This window comes from Gobio gobio (assembly GCF_949357685.1).
Source record: "Gobio gobio genome assembly, chromosome: 16".
Lineage (NCBI taxonomy): Eukaryota > Metazoa > Chordata > Actinopteri > Cypriniformes > Gobionidae > Gobio > Gobio gobio.
In genome coordinates, this window is record NC_137109.1 from 24,084,460 (window position 1) to 24,104,399 (window position 19,940).

Genomic DNA, 19,940 nt, shown 5'->3' on the forward strand with positions numbered 1-19,940 from the left:
TGCTATTTCTTTTGAAAAATAATTATTTCGTCACTGGCGCGCAATGAATTCTGGGGTAGGCAAGGCTGTGAAGGATCCATCTGTTGTATCCTTCATTTCACGGGAAACAAAGGACACATTTAAAGGAGCCTTCGAATTAGGGCAGCCTTTATCGTGCCACGGTGACACAATTGTCCTTTGAAGGACGCAGCCTCTGAATTGGAACGTAGTAAGGACTCATCCACAGTTTTACATCATCAATCCGTGACACGTTCAGCATAGTGAGCTGCATTTACATGCAGGATAAAAATGGTGGCTAGCAAACCAAAACCATCTTGAGCATTAATTTTGTTCATGACTTTTCTTGAAAAGAAAATGAAATAAAAAGATAAGAAAATGAAGATGTGTGTGTGAGCAAGTGGCGGTTTGTTGTTGTCTCATTAATTGCGTCATCAGGTTTGGTGCCCCTATTGGTTTTTGATTTGACGGTTGTCGTAGGAGAAGCCGACTACAGCTGCGCCTCAAAACTTCTGTCACTTCCAGAATTCAGTTGGAGGGTATCAGAGTCTTCAGATTTTGGCCCAGGATCAAAGAAATATTTTAGGATCCTAAAAATGTGTCTCAGACAGCCAAAATTGTACAGTGTGAACCCGGCTTTAGATCCTCTGACTTTTCCCCATTTTATGTTTAGACATTTTGACCACCTTATTCACAATCACCTTGGCATACAAATAACATCACAGTATCCAGAAATCAATTTCAATAGTACATTGAGTTTAATGTATCATATTTTTCATGTTTCATCCTTACATCTATAGGTTGTTAGTCCTGAGATTCTTCACGTCAGTGAATACATAGATCTGCTCTAAGTGTTCAAGAGCTGTATGGTCTGGTGGTAGAGCTTTTGTTAGGCCTATAAGCATGCCAGAGGTTCTGGTTCCTAATCTGCCCTCCTATAGTTTATTTATTTTTTTCTCAATAAAACCAAAGATGTTCATCAGTGATTTAGTTCATATTGGTTTTGTTTCTGCAATGGTTAGAGATAGATTAAGCCTGGCAAAAAGTGGCATAGACATGTCCTATGCGCCCCACCCGCAAATTACATCCATTTATGCATGCTTTATAGTAAGTGTTGGCAAAAATATTTACGTAATTGCTAAATAATGATGTTACAAATTAAATTGCAATGAAAAAATGCATATCTGTATGTAGTGCCTTTTTTTTAACACAGGTTGTGATTCAAAGACCTTTCAAAATCAGAGAACAGACAGCTAATGGTCTATGCCATCCTATAACACCTGCTAAAGTCATTGAGATGTTCCATGTCTTTGAGACATCCTTTCTCTCTGGCTGCCTTAGAGATGTGACAAAAATAAATTATTTTTGACAGGAGACAAACTGGCCATAGAATCTAAAAGCAACATAAACTGCAGATGTGCTGCCATAGTTCTCACGCCAAACTTTCAGAGCACTCGTATAAAAAATTACCTGTCAGCAGCTACATAAAACACTGGAATTTTAGTACATTTTCATCTGCGTTATACCATAAATCTGGGTGGGTGGATGTTTCCCAGCACTGATATGTCAGTATTTTTGAAAGTCAAAGCAATAGTTCACCCAAAAAATGAAAATGTTGACATAATTTACTTTACAATAAGGTTGTATTAGTTAACATTAGTTAATGCATTAGTTAACATGAACTAACCATGAACAACACCTCTGTTCAGCATTAGTTAATCTTTGTTAACGTTAGTTAATAAAAATCCAGCTTTTTTCATGTTAGTTCACAGTGCATTAACTAATGTTAACAAGATTTTAATAATGCATTAGTAAATGTTGAAATTGTATATTTCAACATTAACAAAGATAAATAAATGCTTTTAAAGTGCAATTCATTATTAGTTTATGTTAACTAATGTAGTTAACTAATGTTAACTATGAACCTTATTGTAAAGTGTTACCAAGATAATATATTTCAGAAATTTCTCAAAATATCATTATAAGTTTGGAACAGCATGATGGTGAGAAAATAACAAAATTTTCAATTTTAGTTGAACTATCCCTTTAAAGACTACATGCATAATAACATGATTTGTGGCAGAACAATGCTGCACACTGGTGGTAGCTTTGAGTTAAAGCACCTTTTCTAAAAGTATGCAATAAATGATTTTTCCTCTCCCTCATTATTTTCACTTAGAAAAAAGAATATAATATACGACTAAAATCTCAGAATAAAATACACACAGAGAAAAAGGCTGAAAAAGGGTGTCATTGGGGCAGTAGCGGTCCGTGTAACGCTTCACAATTCAATTTTCAGACCATATAGTGCAAATGCAAAAAATAAAATATTGAAACAAACGTCCATTTTTTCCTTTTTCTCGGTTACTTCATCAGTGGATTTTTGCCATTTTCTCTCCTTTTTTCAAATTTCCTTTTGCTAAATTATGACTTAAGAAATTATCTTTTGAATAAATTGAAATCTAACCGATTTTATTTTCCTTCTATTTTTTCCCCCAATTTACGTGGACTGTGCCATATAACAGCGGGGGGAGGTCGCGGACTGTTTTACATCGTTTATGTAAGCTATAGCCTGTGTGCACGTTGAGAAGTAACTTATAGTTTAAAAGGCTAACACAGAGGACGCCATAGTTTTTATTGTTAATAACTGTGCTAAATGTAGAATTCAGGTCTGGCCATCGGGAGCAGCGGGCAAAACGGTGGCCTGGCTACTTATTTCGCCCGCTGCTTTGTATTTATCTATACTTATTTGTTATTAGTGCACGCACACACACATACACACACACACACACACACACACACACTCACTCACGTGCACACATGCACAAACACACACACACACACACACACACACACACACACACACACACACACACACACACACACACACACACACACACACACACACACACACACACACACACACACACACACACACACACACACACACACACTTTATTATATTGATGCATGCCTCGATGTACCCGAATGATTTAAGGACTCGCCATTTGATAATTAACGGCTTGTAATGAACTGAGTTAATGACTGCTAAATTTAAGGGCAAGAGAAGATGTGAGAAGCAGTATATTCAATGAAAAGTTCAATGTTGCCATGGAAACGAAGAATGATGATCACTAAGTGAAAACAATAACATTGACAAAGGAGTTTATTTAGGCCCAAATATTTTGTATGTTTGCATGTAGGCTAGGCTAAGATGTGAATAAAAGCTAACAAAAATTTGCTGAACTTTATAACTTAAAAAAAAAATTATAAAGAAAGAAAAAGAGAAAAGACAGTCACAGACATAGGCTACCAATTCAGATCGATTTTAAACATTAATAATAACTTATTGTACTCTACAAGAAGAAAAAGTGAAAAAAGAGAGAGAGCATTTTCTTGTGGTGCCCCCCTGAGCACTTGGTGCCCTATGCGCAGCGCGTGATGTGTGTAATGGGAGCGGTGGCACTGTACATTTGTCACACTTCCATGTCTGAAAAGCAGAAGCAAGCTCAGCGTAAAATAGACTCTTCCGCTGCCTGTATCAGTGGCAGTGCCCATAGCACGAAAGTATCGTAATTTATTGATGTAGCCTGCAGTTCATAACAGCCACGGGTAACAGGTGCCGCCACGGACCGCTCATGTTCGCATCAGTGGCATAACTTTAACCTAGAAATCATAGACCCCGGTGCACAAATATTATAACTATCTAAAATAAGCCTACTGTAATACATTGTATGTTATACTGTAGGCCTAATACAGTGAGGAAAATAAGTATTTGAACACCCTGCTATTTTGCAAGTTCTCCCACTTAGAAATCATGGAGGGGTCTGAAATTGTCATCGTAGGTGCATGTCCACTGTGAGAGACATAATCTAAAAAAAAAAAAATCCAGAAATCACAATGTATGATTTTTTAACTATTTATTTGTATGATACAGCTGCAAATAAGTATTTGAACACCTGAGAAAATCAATGTTAATATTTGGTACAGTAGCCTTTGTTTGCAATTACAGAGGTCAAACGTTTCCAGTAGTTTTTCAACAGGTTTGCACACACTGCAGGAGGGATTTTGGCCCACTCCTCCACACAGATCTTCTCTAGATCAGTCAGGTTTCTGGCCTGTCGCTGAGAAGATTCTCTGTTGGGTTTAGGTCTGGAGACTGGCTAGGCCACGCCAGAACCTTGATATGCTTCTTACAGAGCCACTCCTTGGTTATCCTGGCTGTGTGCTACGGGTCATTGTCATGTTGGAAGACCCAGCCTCGACCCATCTTCAATGCTCTAACTGAGGGAAGGAGGTTGTTCCCCAAAATCTCGCAATACATGGCCCCGGTCATCCTCTCCTTAATACAGTGCAGTCGCCCTGTCCCTTGTGCAGAAAAACACCCCCAAAGCATGATGCTACCACCCCCATGCTTCACAGTAGGGATGGTGTTCTTGGGATGGTACTCATCATTCTTCTTCCTCCAAACACGTTTAGTGTAATTATGACCAAAAAGTTATATTTTGGTCTCTTCTGACCACAAGACTTTCTCCCATGACTCCTCTGGATCATCCAAATGGTCATTGGCAAACTTAAGACGGGCCTGGACATGTGCTGGTTTAAGCAGGGGAACCTTCCGTGCCATGCATGATTTCAAACCATGACCATGTCTTAGTGTATTACCAACAGTAACCTTGGAAACGGTGGTCCCAGCTCTTTTCAGGTCATTGAGCAGCTCCTCCTGTAGTTCTGGGCTGATTTCTCACCTTTCTTAGGATCATTGAGACCCCACGAGGTGAGATCTTGCATGGAGCCCCAGTCCGAGGGAGATTGACAGTCATGTTTAGCTTTTTCCATTTTCTAATGATTGCTCCAACAGTGGACCTTTTTTCACCAAGCTGCTTGGCAATTTCCCCGTAGCCCTTTCCAGCCTTGTGGAGGTGTACAATTTTGTCTCTAGTGTCTTTGGACAGCTCTTTGGTCTTGGCCATGTTAGTAGTTGGATTCTTACTGATTGTATGGGGTGGACAGGTGTCTTTATGCAGCTAACCACCTCAAACAGGTGCATCTAATTTAGGATAATAAATGGAGTGGAGGTGGACATTTTAAAGGCAGACTAACAGGTCTTTGAGGGTCAGAATTCTAGCTGATAGTCAGGTGTTCAAATACTTATTTGCAGCTGTATCATACAAATAAATAGTTAAAAAATTATATATTGTGATTTCCGGATTTTTTTTTAGATTATGTCTCTCACAGTGGACATGCACCTACGATGACAATTTCTGACCCCTCCATGATTTCCAAGTGGGAGAACTTGCAAAATAGCAGGGTGTTCAAACTTATTTTCCTCACTGTGTAGAAATGTAGAATTCTAGAAATGTATTAAAAAGAAAGACGCTTTCAGCCTTACTCAAAGGCCGCAGAAACATGGCCAGTGGGTTCTTTACACAATCCATTCCTGGCATTCTTATTTTGCTTTTATGTATTAAATATACAGGCCATTAGTTTATGAAACCTTGATCAAAATTAAAATACAATTTATAGAAAAAGAAATTCACTTTAAAGAAATTATTTCTGCAAAACACTCAATAAAAATCATGTCTGACCCCACTCCATGTCTCCAGACATATTGCGCGTCTTATAGCCTATATCTTACTCATGCTGCTCACTTTTCATCATCAACATATGAAATTAAAACAATAATACAACAGGCTTATATTTAAACATATAGCCTAACTATGAATCTAAATAGGCTACGTTTTGCATTTAGCCTACTCCACTCCAAACGCTTCAAAAATGTATTTTGTTTATTAACGCAAAGTTTTTAATTTCAAATTTAATTTCTAAATTCAGTTCATATTTCCAACAAACGAAATTCCGAGCCAAAATAACGAAGTGGTAAAAAAAACTGCAAAAATGAAAAATATTAAAGAATTCGTGGGCGCTTTCGTCGGCATGAGTAAGATAGGCTATAAGACGCGCAATATGTCTGGAAACATGGAGTGGGGTCAGACATGATTTTTGTTGAGTTTTGTTTTGCAGAAATAATTTCTTTGAAGTGAATTTAGTTTTCTATAAATTGTATTTTAATTTTGATCAAGGTTCATCTAATTGCCTGTATATTTAATACATAAGAAGCAAACCAAGAATGCCGGGAATGGATTGGCATGCGTAACGAACCCACTGGCCATGTTTCCGCTGCCTTTGAGTAGCCTAAGGCTGAAATAGCGTCTTTCTGTTTTTAATCCATTTTTTGAATATATGTCTTAATTACAGTAGGCCTATTATAGACAGTTATGATATTTGTGGCTGCACCGGGGTCCATCATTACTAGGTTAAAGTTACACGCTTATCATTAGTGATCCATGGCACCTGTTACCCATGGCTGTTATGAACTGCAGGCTTCAATCAATAAATTACAACAATTTCGTGCTATGGGCACTGCCACTGATACAGGCAGCGGATTATATTTTTCTGCTTTCAAACAAGTGTGACAAAGGCATGGGCTAAATACATTCTCTAATGTGGATACAGACATATATACACACATCACTATACAACACCCTATTAGGAGAAAATACATGTCGTTTTAATGAAAAAAATATGTTGTTTTAACGACATAAGATCTCGTTATTACGAGACAATTATGTTGTTTTTACGACATAAGATCTCGTTATTACGAGAAAAGATGTTGTTTTAACGACATAAGATTTTTTTTTTATTTGTCCTTTGTTTTACCAGGGTAGTCACATTGAGACAGTCGTCTCTTTTCCATAAGATCTCGTTATTATGACATAATTGAGTGAAAAAAATAATATGTATGTGGCAGCAATGCGTCACCGTAATATTTACATAAGGCAAAATGTTTAAAATCTATCTGAATTGGTAGCCTATGTCTGTGACTGTCTTTCCACTTTTTCTTTCTTTATAATTTTGTTAAAGTTATAAAGTTCAGCAATTTTTTGTTAGCTTTTATTCACATCTTAACCTAGCCTACATGCAAACATACAAAATATTTGGGCCTAAATAAACTCCTTTGCCGATGTTTTCACTTAGTGATCATCATTCTTCGTTTCCACGGCAACATTGAACTTTTCATTGAATATACTGCTTCTCACATCTTCTCTTGCCCTTAAATTTAGCAGTCATTAACTCAGTTCATTACAAGCCGTTAGCCGAGAATGATAGGCTTTGATATGCCTATGTATATGTAGGCTATATAATGATATGCTGCAAGTCAAGAGTAGCAGATTCATAATTTGTAACGTTTAATTATCAAATGGCAAGTCCTTAAATCATTCGGGTACAACGAGGCATGCATCAATATAATAAAGTAGGTGTGTGTGTGTGTGTGTGTGTGTGCATGCGTGCACGTGAGTGTGTGTGTGTGTGTGTGTGTGTTTGTGCATGCGTGCACGTGAGTGAGTGTGTGTGTGTGTGTGCGTGCACTAATAACAAATAAGTATAGATAAATACAAAGCAGCGGGCGAAATAAGTAGCCAGGCCACCGTTTTGCCCGCTGCTCCCGATGGCCAGACCTGAATTCTACATTTAGCACAGTTATTAACAATAAAAACTATGGCGTCCTCTGTGTTAGCCTTTTAAACTATAAGTTACTTCTCAACGTGCACACAGGCTATAGCTTACATAAACGATGTAAAACAGTCCGCGACCTCCCCCCGCTGTTATATGGCACAGTCCACGTAAATTGGGGGAAAAAATAGAAGGAAAATAAAATCGGTTAGATTTCAATTTATTCAAAAGATAATTTCTTAAGTCATAATTTAGCAAAAGGAAATTTGAAAAAAGGAGAGAAAATGGCAAAAATCCACTGATGAAGTAACCGAGAAAAAGGAAAAAATGGACGTTTGTTTCAATATTTTATTTTTTGCATTTGCACTATATGGTCTGAAAATTGAATTGTGAAGCGTTACACGGACCCGGTAGCCTACCCTTAAAGGGTTAGTTCACCCAAAAATGAAAATAATGTCATTTATTACTCACCATCATGCCGTTCCACACCCGTAAGACAAATTAAGATTTTTTTTTTTGTTGAAATCCGAAGTCTTAGTGAGGCCTCCATAGAGACCAAAGCAATTTACACTCTCAAGATCCATTAATGTAGCCTACTAAAAACATATTTAAAGCAGTCCATGTGAGTACAGTGGTTCAATATTAATAGTATAAAGCGACGATCATATTTTTGGTGCAGCAAAAAAAAAACTAGGCTAAACGACTTGTATAGTGATAACCGATTTCAAAACAATGCTTCATGAAGCTTCGGAGTGTATCGAATCAGCGAGTCGATTCAGTGGTTCGATTCAAGTCGTTATTTAGGTTTTTTTTGGCGCACCAAAAATATTATCGTCGCTTTATAATATTAATATTGAACCACTGTACTCACATGGACTGATTTAAATATGTTTTTTGTACATTAATGGATCTTGAGAGTATAAATTGCTTTGCTCTCTATGGAGGCCTCACTGAGCCTTCGGATTTCATCAAAAATATCTTCTTATATCTTGTGTTCCGAAGATGAACGGAGGTCTTACGGGTGTGGAACGGCACGAGAAATAAATTACATTATTTTCATTTTTTTGGGTGAACTTTAAAAGGACATCTTTGTACTTTTTTTTTTTTTTTTTAACCACAAAAAGGTTAATAGTAGTACCTTAAGGTACGTATTTGTACTCTATGGTATATGCCCCTTTTAGGAGTAAAAAAGGTACAAATATGTCCTTTTAAGGGTACTGCTCCAGCGACAAACTGTTGTATCCCTAAAGGTACAATTTTGACACCCCTTTTCTCTGTCTGTATTAATTCAGCAGATTGGCAGAGGAAGCATCTGATGCAATATGAAAGTAAAGCCAATTCAGATTTCTCATCAAGACAAAGACAACTTAGTTTTCTGTAAACATTCAGTTTATTGTATTTGTAGAAAACACGTAGGACATATGTTTCCCACCAATATCCATGATCACAAACATACAATGTGTAGTCGTATAGTTGCATATGGGAATACCTGGATTTGTATACATAGATATTTTAAAAACATAAAATACATCTGTAAAAATGAAGTAAAACTTCAGAGCTGATGCAGTAATTATAATAACAAGTAATTGAGATGCACAGGAACTAAAAGAATCTAAAAGCATTAACTTAAAACCATTAGATATGTTTCAATAAATAAAGTATCACCATAGACACTGTGTAAGCTTATAACTACATAAATAGTTCCAAGTTTAGACTAAAAATTGTATGTCTATTTGTGCTAGAATTCTATCAATGATGCATTGCAAAAGCTCCAGCATTTCAGACGGATCTGTATTCATACCCAGTTCAAATTATAGGAGGACAGGTTGTCAGTTCCCTGAAGTTAGTACACAGTAGCGGTCGGATCACCCGGCTGTGTCTCCAGCTCCTTTAAACCTGTTCAACAGGTCAGACATGATGCCATTAAAATGCTTTACCTGAGCCCTCTTTGCTTTCTACACAGAACAAAAGCTATCAAAGCAAAATCCTTCGGCCCCTCCAGCAAAGGCTTTAAAGAAAGGAAGGCTGCTACTCTGTGGCGGCACAGTCACAGTGACAAGGCACATCGGCACTCTGGTATTTCTGCAATTGAGGTAAACATCTGGTGACTGGGTGAAAGAGTTCAACTTGCATTCACCCAGACAACAATCGCTCAGTTTATATCCAAGCTTTATGGTCATTGAACCTGCACAAGTACCCATAAAGCTGGGTAAATGTCACAAATGAGATATCACATAATTCTGACTGAATCAGCAACAAAACTAGAGTCGAATGAAATAAGGAGTAAATATACAAGCTAGTCTAGAATAAACATTTCTATTCATGACGACAAATCGAGCCCTTATACTTAATTTTAGCTATTTAAATTAAGCTAAATGTGTAAATGTCACAATACATAATTTTAAAACAAATGTCATGATACACAATGACTTACAGTTAAAGTTTGAACTACTATTTAAAGGCCTTGAATAATACCGCACATCTTTTTTGATTGTCTGTCCATTTGCAGAACCTTAAAGCGGTAGTTCATCAAAAAATTCAACATTTTCACATAAAACGTTTGACTTCATCCAAAAATCGCACACTTCCCTACTATAGCACTACTAATAGTAGGTGTAAACAGTATGTGACAAAAGAAGTATGTCCGAATTTACAGTAGGAGCAAAAAGTACCCGGATGACCTACTTCTTCTGGTGATATTCTGAACTTAGCATACGATGGACACTTTACTATCCCATGAAGCCAAGGGAGAGGGTTTGTGAATGGCAGAAAAGCGACGTAACTGACGCTGATAATGACAACATGGCGAACAATGGTACATCCGGATTACATTCATACTACACAAATACTACTCATACTACATAGAACATATTTTTTTAACATTTGTGAAGTAATAACCTATTCAAAATAAGAGAGCATGCAAATACAGACGCTTCCTATGACTGAAAAATAAAGCATGTTGTTTTGGACCCTATTGACTTTCACTGTATGGACAAAAACACTGTTCAAAATATCATCTTTTATGTTCCACAGAAGATATTAAGTAAACACATGTGGGTGAGTAAGTTATGACAGAATTTTCATTTTTGGGTGAACTATCCCTTAGTTCAATCCAACTATATAATTCAGAAATCATTTAAGGCTGGCTTTCAAAATGTGAGAGACCATAAACATGACGAAAAAAGTTATATAGATTTAACAGTTTTGTTCCGCAATGTGACCAAGACAGCACAGCACACACTAATAGATTCCCGACTGTGAACACAGGAAATCTTGCGAAATCTGACTTTAGAGTAAACAAACATGGCGCACAACGGGCAAGAATAAATGGCTATAATTGTGTTTGCACTGCTTTTTACAGAAAATTCACAGGGAAAAATAGAAAAAGGTTTGGATGAAGGTGTGTTATGCTTCTGTCAGCTCGCTCTCTGATTGGGTATTGTTTCATTCCTCGTGACAATCTAGTGTGTGCGCGCGTTTGTCCTTCGCGGCTCCGTTCTTCCAGGCAGTTTAATTCGCTCTTAACACAAGTCACACAACAGTAAAATCTGATTCGATTGGAACTTTACCTAGGATTGTCGGAAGGGGAGAATTGGGCCCAAAATCAGCCTGATTATCTTGTAGTGTGTGGGTGCCTTTAAATATAAATCGCTATATAATGCTAAAACAGACAAATATTAAAATGATAAAAATCAATACATTACAAATTATTACACAACAGTGTCACAATCACCATTCTGTGACTTCAGGCTTTGGGCATAAGAGATGGCATCACCAACAGTGTGAAACTTTATTTCTTTGGTCCCCGTCTTTGGGTCATAGTAGCCTCCCCTTCGCAAAGAATCAATGACAGAGGTGTTGCATTGCGCCAAAAGTACATTGACTCCCAGCTCCTTGTAGTCCTTCCATACCTCTTTCAAAGAATTGACTCCGGCAGTGTCCAGAAACAGCACTGGACTGCAATCTATGACCAATGTGTGTAAACTGGTGTGTTGTAGCAGATACACATTGGTGGACACGTCAATCTCTTGCTTCTGGTCTTCTTCGCCTTGTTTCTGATTCCTCTGCTTTTCTAGTTTCCTGCGCCTGGCCTTCTCTTTAAGTGGATCCAGTCCCACACTGCGGTACAGTGACTTCTTAAACAGAGTTTGGTTGGCGTAGTAGATGGGAGCCTCGTATCGGAAAACAGCCACTCCTGGTTGAGTCTGAAGGCCCTTGTAAGACCCAATGTCCTCAAAGAGCTCACGATCCCCTGCTTGGCCCAGCTGAATGACTTGGGCAGTCTGGGTTCGACCTAGCACACAGAACGCAGAGACCAGAACTCCAACCAGCAGACCTAGCTCAGTGTTCACTAGTGCTGACATTGACATGGTAACCAGCCAGATGATAGTGTCCACACGATTGACACGCCACATTTGGGGAATGTCCCCAAACTTTCGCAGTGCCCCACGGAGGTTGACGACTATGATGACGGCCAGAACACATCTGCAGAGTTAAAGAGGATGCAATTAGGAGAAGTATAGTGGAAATACACACAATTTCAACGTGAAAATTGGACTGGGTGTGAAAACCTGATTACTAGGTCTCAAAATGGAAAAAGAGTGTCCAAGATTAAGTAAATCTAAAAAAATTCTTGTTTAAAAGGTTTTTTTTTCTTTTTATATATTTTGACAATATATATATATATAAAATTGTTTTTGTCAAACAAATACAAATATCATGAATTATTAATTCATTAATATCATTACGTGTTTTGGAAGTTGCACCACAACATGAACCAACTTTGCTCTGTCATAAAATTATAAAATAATCAAAAATTTTAACACTTGTTGACCTTGACAAACAGCCATGAGTGTCTGCAAGGACGCTCTCTATGATATCATTTCCCATTTAATATGATTTTTTTTAATGTCACATCACATGACTTTGATTTAGTGTATTTAATGCTGCACTATCGTTTCATTTGGCTTCAGACCATAATACTTTAATTTATAATTATAGTATTAGGAGAGTTAAATTTCCAAATCAGAAATTAAAAGCATGTCCATCATAAGTGGAGGGCTTGACATTAACTTCTTTGCTCACCAGCCACTGTGGCTAGTGGTTTTCTAAAATTACTAGCCACTCAGCATTTTCACTGGGCACAATTTTGACATTGATATTATCTCATAATTGGCAAGCAGCATTTGGCAGCAGGTTTATTAGGCTGCTGTCACTTTAGACCTGAAGCACGGATCCATTGTACTGTTACACACGCATTTCCTTTCTGACGGATTTCAAAACAATGCATCATGAAGCTTCGAAGCGTTATGAATCAGCGAGTCGAATCATGATTCGGATCGCGTGTCAAACCGCCAAACTGCTGAAATCACGTGACTTTGGCGATTCAAACTGCTGAATCGACTCACTGATTCATAACGCTTCGAAGCTTCATGATGCAGTGCTTTGAAATCGGTCATCACTATATAAGTCGTTATTTAGGGTTTTTTTGCGCACAAAAACTATTCTAGTCGCTTTATAAAGTTATTGTAGAACCACTGTAGTGAGATGGACTTTGTGACGACGTCTTCAGTACCTTTTTATAGGTCTTGAGAGTGTAAAGACCATTGTGCCAATGGAGGCCTTTCTGACCCATCGGATTTCAACTAAAATATCTTCATTTGTGTTACGAAGATGAACGGAGGTCTTACGGGTGTCCAACGACATGAGGGTAAGTAATTAATGACAGAATTTTCATTTTTGGGTGAACTAACCCTTTAAAACATAACTGACTGTGTTTAAGGGTTTTTCCTACATTGAAATTTTTTTGGCGGCCGCCAAAACAATTTTTTGTCCCGCCAAAGATTTATTTGATGAGTTATTGTGATTTATGAATGATGTAGAATAGTTGTTGCGCTTGTAACTGAGTGACAGAGAGAACGATCCGAGCTCCTCCCCGCTCGCACTCTCTCTGTCTTCAAAATAAGCATTCTTAGCTTTCTAATATTTCACATATTACGTTAATCAAAATCAAAAGGTCGGAAGACCGAATCCATGTTGCACGTGGCGCTATCAGACGATGTTTTCCTTTCATTACCGCTGGGTGTGAAATGCGCTCAAAAAACATTGACTGATTCTCTGGCCAGCTGACATAAACCATACTTTCAATAAACGGGTAACAAATCGTGTCCAGTTATGAAGTGTTTTCTGTGTGTTGACAAATCTTTCGCGATGTTCTAACAGACGGGATTCGCACACAACGCGTCTGCTAATGTCCGATTCACCACCTGATGACTCCTTTGAACCGAATCATTTTAAAGACGGGTTAGAACAACTGATCTGTCCAACACTGAACTAACGAATCAGTTTAATCATTTACTCAGAACACCTGAAATGAGAACACAAGTGTGCTTACCCCATTTAGCAAGAGTGGGTGTAAGAGTTAGTTTGAATTATCCACAGTCTTTCAGCTTATTTATGTTCATAATGTGTAGTAAAATAAATACCCTATAAATCACTTAGTTTAGACTGGAGTGAGGTGAACCCAGAACAAAGTTGTTGTTAGCTAGCTGATAATTTTATGAAATTGAATATGGCAGAAAATTAGGCTATTTGTTCATTTTCTAAATAGCCTACTACTTTTTAGTATTGATATGATTATATACCAAAATAATTATCAGTAAATAGTGTAAAAATGAGGAACAAAAACAAACATCAAGGTATCCCACATGAAAAAATACTATAGTATATTATAGTTTATTATAGTAAAATTACTATAGTGTTTTTGAACCATACTTTAGTAAAGATACTACAGTAAATTGTAGTATTTACTACACTTTGTTTATTTACTGTAGTATATTTACTATAGTACGGTTCAAAAACACTATAGTATTTACCAGAGTAATTTTACTATAATATACTATAGTATTTTTTCATGTGGGATCAAAATAAGATAAGCAAAAGTTACAAACTTTCTTTGAATTTATTTAAAATGTATTGTCAGTATTGCGCTTGCAGATCACGTGGGTAGGGTACTTTTTTACTGTGCGTGCGTGTGTGTATGGATGACCATGTCTGTCAGCCACCACCGAAGACCATTTTTGACCCAGGAAAAACCCTGGAATACTCGCAAAGACCAGCATTTTGACATTATTTTGTGTGTATTTGACAGTTTAAGCACAAGAAGCAGCGAAAAATAACTCAATTCAGTACTGAGGCGGCTTTATGTGCGCACACTTTGGGTGTTTGCAAAAAATCTGCAAGAATGAGTAAAATTATGAGCAATGCGCACTATCCCACCATGAAATTTAAGCCCTGTAAAACCAACAATATTCCTCCGGAGCAAATGAAGCGAGGTGGGTTTGTGTGTCAACTTACTTTTGTAGAGATGAGAGAGCGAAAAAGCGCAGCTGGTATCGTGTATCTATTCTGAGGAAAACTAGTATGGGAAGCGTTTCAGATATTTCAGTATCGAAAAGTCGAAATTTTTGTCAACACTACATTGCACTTAGTTTATTATTTCTTATGTCTTTTTAAAACACTACAATTGAAAAATGTATATATTAAATATAAAATTCAACCTGCCGAAGTGGCTAGAAGGAGTGACTGCGTTACATGCCACCGCTGAAATCCACCGTTTAGACACCGTATGAATGAATTGCACTTTAATTCAATGTTTTTTAATAAATTAATAGATCCTGACCCTTCCTAAATTGACAATTTATTACCAAGTTCATGCAAAAGAAACTGACATAGTTTATACGTACTTCTGCAATGAGTAGAAGAGAGGTGCGATAACAAGCAGGACGAGCAGCAGCACTAGAGCGGTCACCAACCCCGATACCTGGGTCTGGCAACCTGTGGACTCCTTCACAAGAGTTTTGGTCAAGGCGGCACTGGTCGTGAAACAACGGAAGAAGGAAGGAATGATATTACAGAATCCAATGGCATACATCTCTTGGTTAGGGTCCACCATATAACCATGCTTCTTGGCAAACATCTCTGACAGAGACACCGTAATGGCGAAACCAACGATGGCAATTGAGAATGCATCGACAGCGATATTGGGTATGAGAGACCAGTTCGGAAGCTGTGGTGGCATAAAGCCCGTGGGAATGTTGCCGGCTACATCCGAGCCATAAGTTTCCTTAAATTGTCCGAAGTGGGAAGCTAGAGTAGCAGCAATGACCACAAAGAGCTCAAAGGGAATAGGGGCCTTGAGCTTAGCCTTGAAGCGGTTGTTGAGCTCTTTCGTGGGTACAAGTACAAGCAAGCAGACCACGCTTGTTATGAGGTCGCATATGTTGGTATGACCCAGATTCTTTAGCAGACAGATCCAGGTTTTTATGAGCGAACCCCAGCCTTGGACACGAGGAATGTGAAGCCCCAGAAAGTACTTTATCTGGGATGTGAGGATGGTGAGAGAGGCGCCAGTCGCAAAACCGCTCAACAGAGAGTCGGAGAGGAAGACTGAGACAAAGCCAACCTGTAAGAGACCCATTAACACCTGCAACCCAAGCAGAGCAAGACATTAATACATTTAGAGATTTTAAAAACTTCATAGAAGAAGACTTAACTTGATAGATGTACTAACCTGGTAGACCCCTGCTGTGAAAGTTAGTGTTGCTCCCACCATGATTGCATAGCAGCTTCGGTCACAGACTGGACCAGTGCTGTTGTCCACAATTCCTATGATGGTCTGATTGGTGCCCGATGGGTATCCTGCCAGAGTAAGTTCCCTGTCCACAACCTGTCCCACCAGAAGACACAATACCCCAAACATCCCAACCGATATGTGCCTGGAGGTTCCGAGCAGGGCGTAGATAATGCTGGCAAAGAAGGAAGTATAGAGCCCATAAATAGGGTCTTGTTCTGCCAGTAAAGAATAAGCAATGGACTGGGGTACCAACAGGATGCCAACGATAAGGCCAGACATGGCATCCCCAATGATCCAGTCTTTGAAGTGATATCGCGGCAGCCATTTTACAATCGGGATGGAGTCTACGAGCAGAGCTTTGACTCGCGCAGAACTGCAGGAACACTTTTTTTGCACCTTCCTTCTCAACACCTCCTTCCATGGCACCTTTTCTTTTACATGCTCTTCTAAAAGGAAAGGAACATCCGACCCCGTATTCGCATCATCCTCTGCTGAAACCCTATCACAGGCCTCTTCAACTGGCATAATGTCCAGAAACTCTTGCTGAAACAGGACATATAAAAAAGCACATTGATTAATTTGACTTGAAAAGAAATCAGTTTGTATTACATATATAAACATATGTAAGATCCAAAGGGAATCCCAAGATGACTTGGGAAGAATTTATTCTTCGGAGTATAAATGCCAATAAACTACTTACTGCCTAAGAAAGAGATTAGAATTAATTAATTAATAAATGTAAGTACCAGCAGACTTCTAGTATACATCTAGTAAGACCTTGACTCTCTCAAATCATAAAAAAAAACCCACTTCATCAGAGAAAACAGATGGCAAATATTATCACTCATTATGACTGCAGGAACAAAAATGTAAGAAGCATCTGGCACAGTCTTGCTACTTTGCCAACTAAAGGATTCAAAGTCTACTGAGAACTGCTGCATGTTTGTTCTTATCAGTGAGGCAACATTGGAACACAAATTTTATTTGCCTGTGATTTGGTTTATGTTACGTCAAAATTCACACAGTAGTAACATATGAGGACCATAAAGGATGAATGATTATATAGAGCAGTAAAAAAATGTACTTTGGGTGAATTGTTAACTACTTTTTTATGTTATGCCATTTATGTACTGCTGAGTACATTAACTACTCAGATGGACTGTTTTAAAATATTGAAAAGGTGTAAACTGAAGACATTTATCTCTTTGCATGCTCTCTATCACACTTATTATAATATTTGTCATAGATGCTTAAAGGGGTGATGAATTGAGAAATCAACTTTCCCTTGAGCTTTTGATATATAAAAGGTCATGGTAATATAAGAATATCCTGTAAGTTTCAGAGCCGAAAACTTCCTTGTTAGCCAAAGAAAAGCTTTTATAGACACCAGGCCCAGCAAACGGCAGGTTTTTCAAAGTGGGGATCTATGACGTCAAAGGGAGGCAAGCACCGCCTCAGCAGAAGAATATCAACGCCTACTTCATCAATGCCTGTTTAGCCCCGCCCACCGATTCGCGCATGTAAAATAGGCCTAGTGTGGTAGTGTCAAACCTTCGAGCAACAAAGCAATAAACATGCCATTGAGGATTACAAAATATTGTGCAGTGACTGGGTTCAACAGTAATGCAACATGTAAGTAACTGTGTTCATTCTAATGCCTGATCTGAAATGTGATGAGTCATGTAGGCTAGTCAGATTTTCTTTGTCTGTGTGTCAGTAAATCAGACCAGTGACTAAACGTTTCTCTTAGTAGGATGAAAATAATTTTTTATTTAATGGTGATTCAATTCTATAAAGAAAGCGATCAAAGAAAGCTCCCTTTGCAATCGTTTGAGCAGCGCGCGCTGGTCAATCAAACAGAAGAGTTTATCAGTGACGCGTTTATCAGTGACTCTTGTTTTATTCAACGAATCTCAACTAGATCACGTTTCCGCTGTTAGTGAAGATGAAAACATTCGTTAGTGTACAGAAACTGAGCTGCAATGACGAGATTGCGGCTTTCATGCGCTCAGCATGCGTGTGATCGGCTACAATGATCACCACTGCAACCTTTCATGCCACAATCTTAATATAATGCCATAGATCTAAATGTAATGCACCACTTTTCACGATTAGTAAACCATGAGAGCTGTAATAAAACGAGCTAAAAGAGGGAGTAATACTATTTCAAATGCAAAGACGTTAGCCAATCACAGCAGTGGGTGTTTACACTGAAGTCTCCAAGCAGACATGCCTCTTAAAATGGAGCGTTCAGAGCAGAAGGCTAAAATCAGGTTAGGAAAAATGCCTTTTATTTATCAATTATGACAATTTTTGATGTAAAAGCATTCTAACATTATAAATGCACCCCAGGAAACATCATAAAATACATTAAAAAAAATTTATAATAAAAAAAAAAACACAGTTCATGACCCCTTTAACACCAATTGACTTTCCAATTGAGTGCAGCTTGCATCCTTCATATCTTCCATTGCATACATGTGAAAAAAAGGTCATACATATCACTGATAATAAGAAATGTTTATTGTGCAGTAAATCAGAATACAAGACTGATTTCTGAAGGATCATGTGACACTGAAGACTGGAGTAATGATTCTGAAAATTCAGCTTTGCCATCACAGAAATAAATTGCATTTTAAAATATATTACAATAGAAAAGGTGATATTAAAATTGCAAAACTTTTTCACAATATTACTGTTTTTAATATATTTTAGATCAAATACTTAAAGGCTTAATAGCGCAATCTTCCTGACTGAAAAGTTTGGAATGGTAGTGTATACATATAATAAACATTTAACTCAAGAAACCTGCATTCCCAAAACTGTAAAGAAGTTGTATTATTAAATTATCTTGGTAATACTTTACAATAAGGTTTAATTTGTTATCATTAGTTAACTACAGTAGTTAAAATAAACTAACAATAAGCAATATATTCTTACAGCATTTATTAACCTTTGTTAATGTTATTTAGTTTGTTAGTTAGTTAGTAAATTTTTTTATAGTATATTAATGTTAACTACCGTACAGTTTTTGATATTAAAAATATATTAGTACATGTTGAGCATAACATTAACTTAGATTAATATTAATATTAATATTAATGCTGTAAATGTATTTTTCTTTGTTGGTTAACTAATGTTAACAAATAAAAAAAATAAAAAAAGTTGTGTGAAAAGTTTAACTTTATCACCATCTTCATTATCTATATGGGACAAAAAAGGGCTAATTTGGAGCTAATTTACTAGGTGTTTGCTAATGTCATCACAAAAGAATAGAAAGAGATAAAGGGAAAAAAGAAAGTGAAACGTGTAGATACCCACCAACTTGTGGCTGCCATAATTACATTTACTTAACATTATCCTGTTATTTACTATTGTTCAATTTATTACTATTGTCTATCATTATATCTTGTAATAGTGTTATTTACGATAATTGTATCACCCCAATTACAAATCAGCCCGATCATTAAGTACTTCAAGCCGTAATTGCTGTGGAGATGCTGAAGTTTTCTGAAAGAGTACAGAATCTCCTGATCAAAACACAGGGGAAGAAGAAGCTGAAACCATAGATAGAAGAATTGCTTATGCATATGTAAAATAATATGTAACTTAAAGGGTTAGTTCACCCAAAAATGACAATTGTCATTAATTAATCACCCTTATGTCGTTCCAAACCCATAAGACCTTCGTTCATCTTCAGAACTCAAATTAAGATATTTTTGATGAAATCCGAGAGCTCTCTGACCTTTAATTCCCCCTTTCAAGGCCCAGAAAGGTAGTAAAGACATCGTTA

At 37.5% G+C, this 19,940-nt stretch overlaps 1 protein-coding gene across 2 annotated transcripts in view; it reads right to left on the reverse strand.

The window, feature by feature from the left end:
- Window positions 1-8,887: 8,887 nt before the first annotated feature.
- The window catches only part of slc26a2 (solute carrier family 26 member 2), a 39,166-nt gene continuing 28,113 nt past the window's right edge, over window positions 8,888-19,940 (reverse strand). For both annotated transcript variants that reach the window (XM_079839711.1, XM_079839710.1), the window contains exons 2-4: window positions 16,085-16,690; window positions 15,258-15,997; window positions 8,888-11,997 (exon numbers count right to left, since the gene is read on the reverse strand). In XM_079839711.1, coding sequence (XP_079695837.1) covers window positions 11,223-11,997; window positions 15,258-15,997; window positions 16,085-16,672 — 2,103 coding nt within the window. In that variant the 5' untranslated portion in view covers window positions 16,673-16,690 and the 3' untranslated portion in view covers window positions 8,888-11,222. The remainder of the gene's footprint in view (window positions 11,998-15,257; window positions 15,998-16,084; window positions 16,691-19,940) is intronic.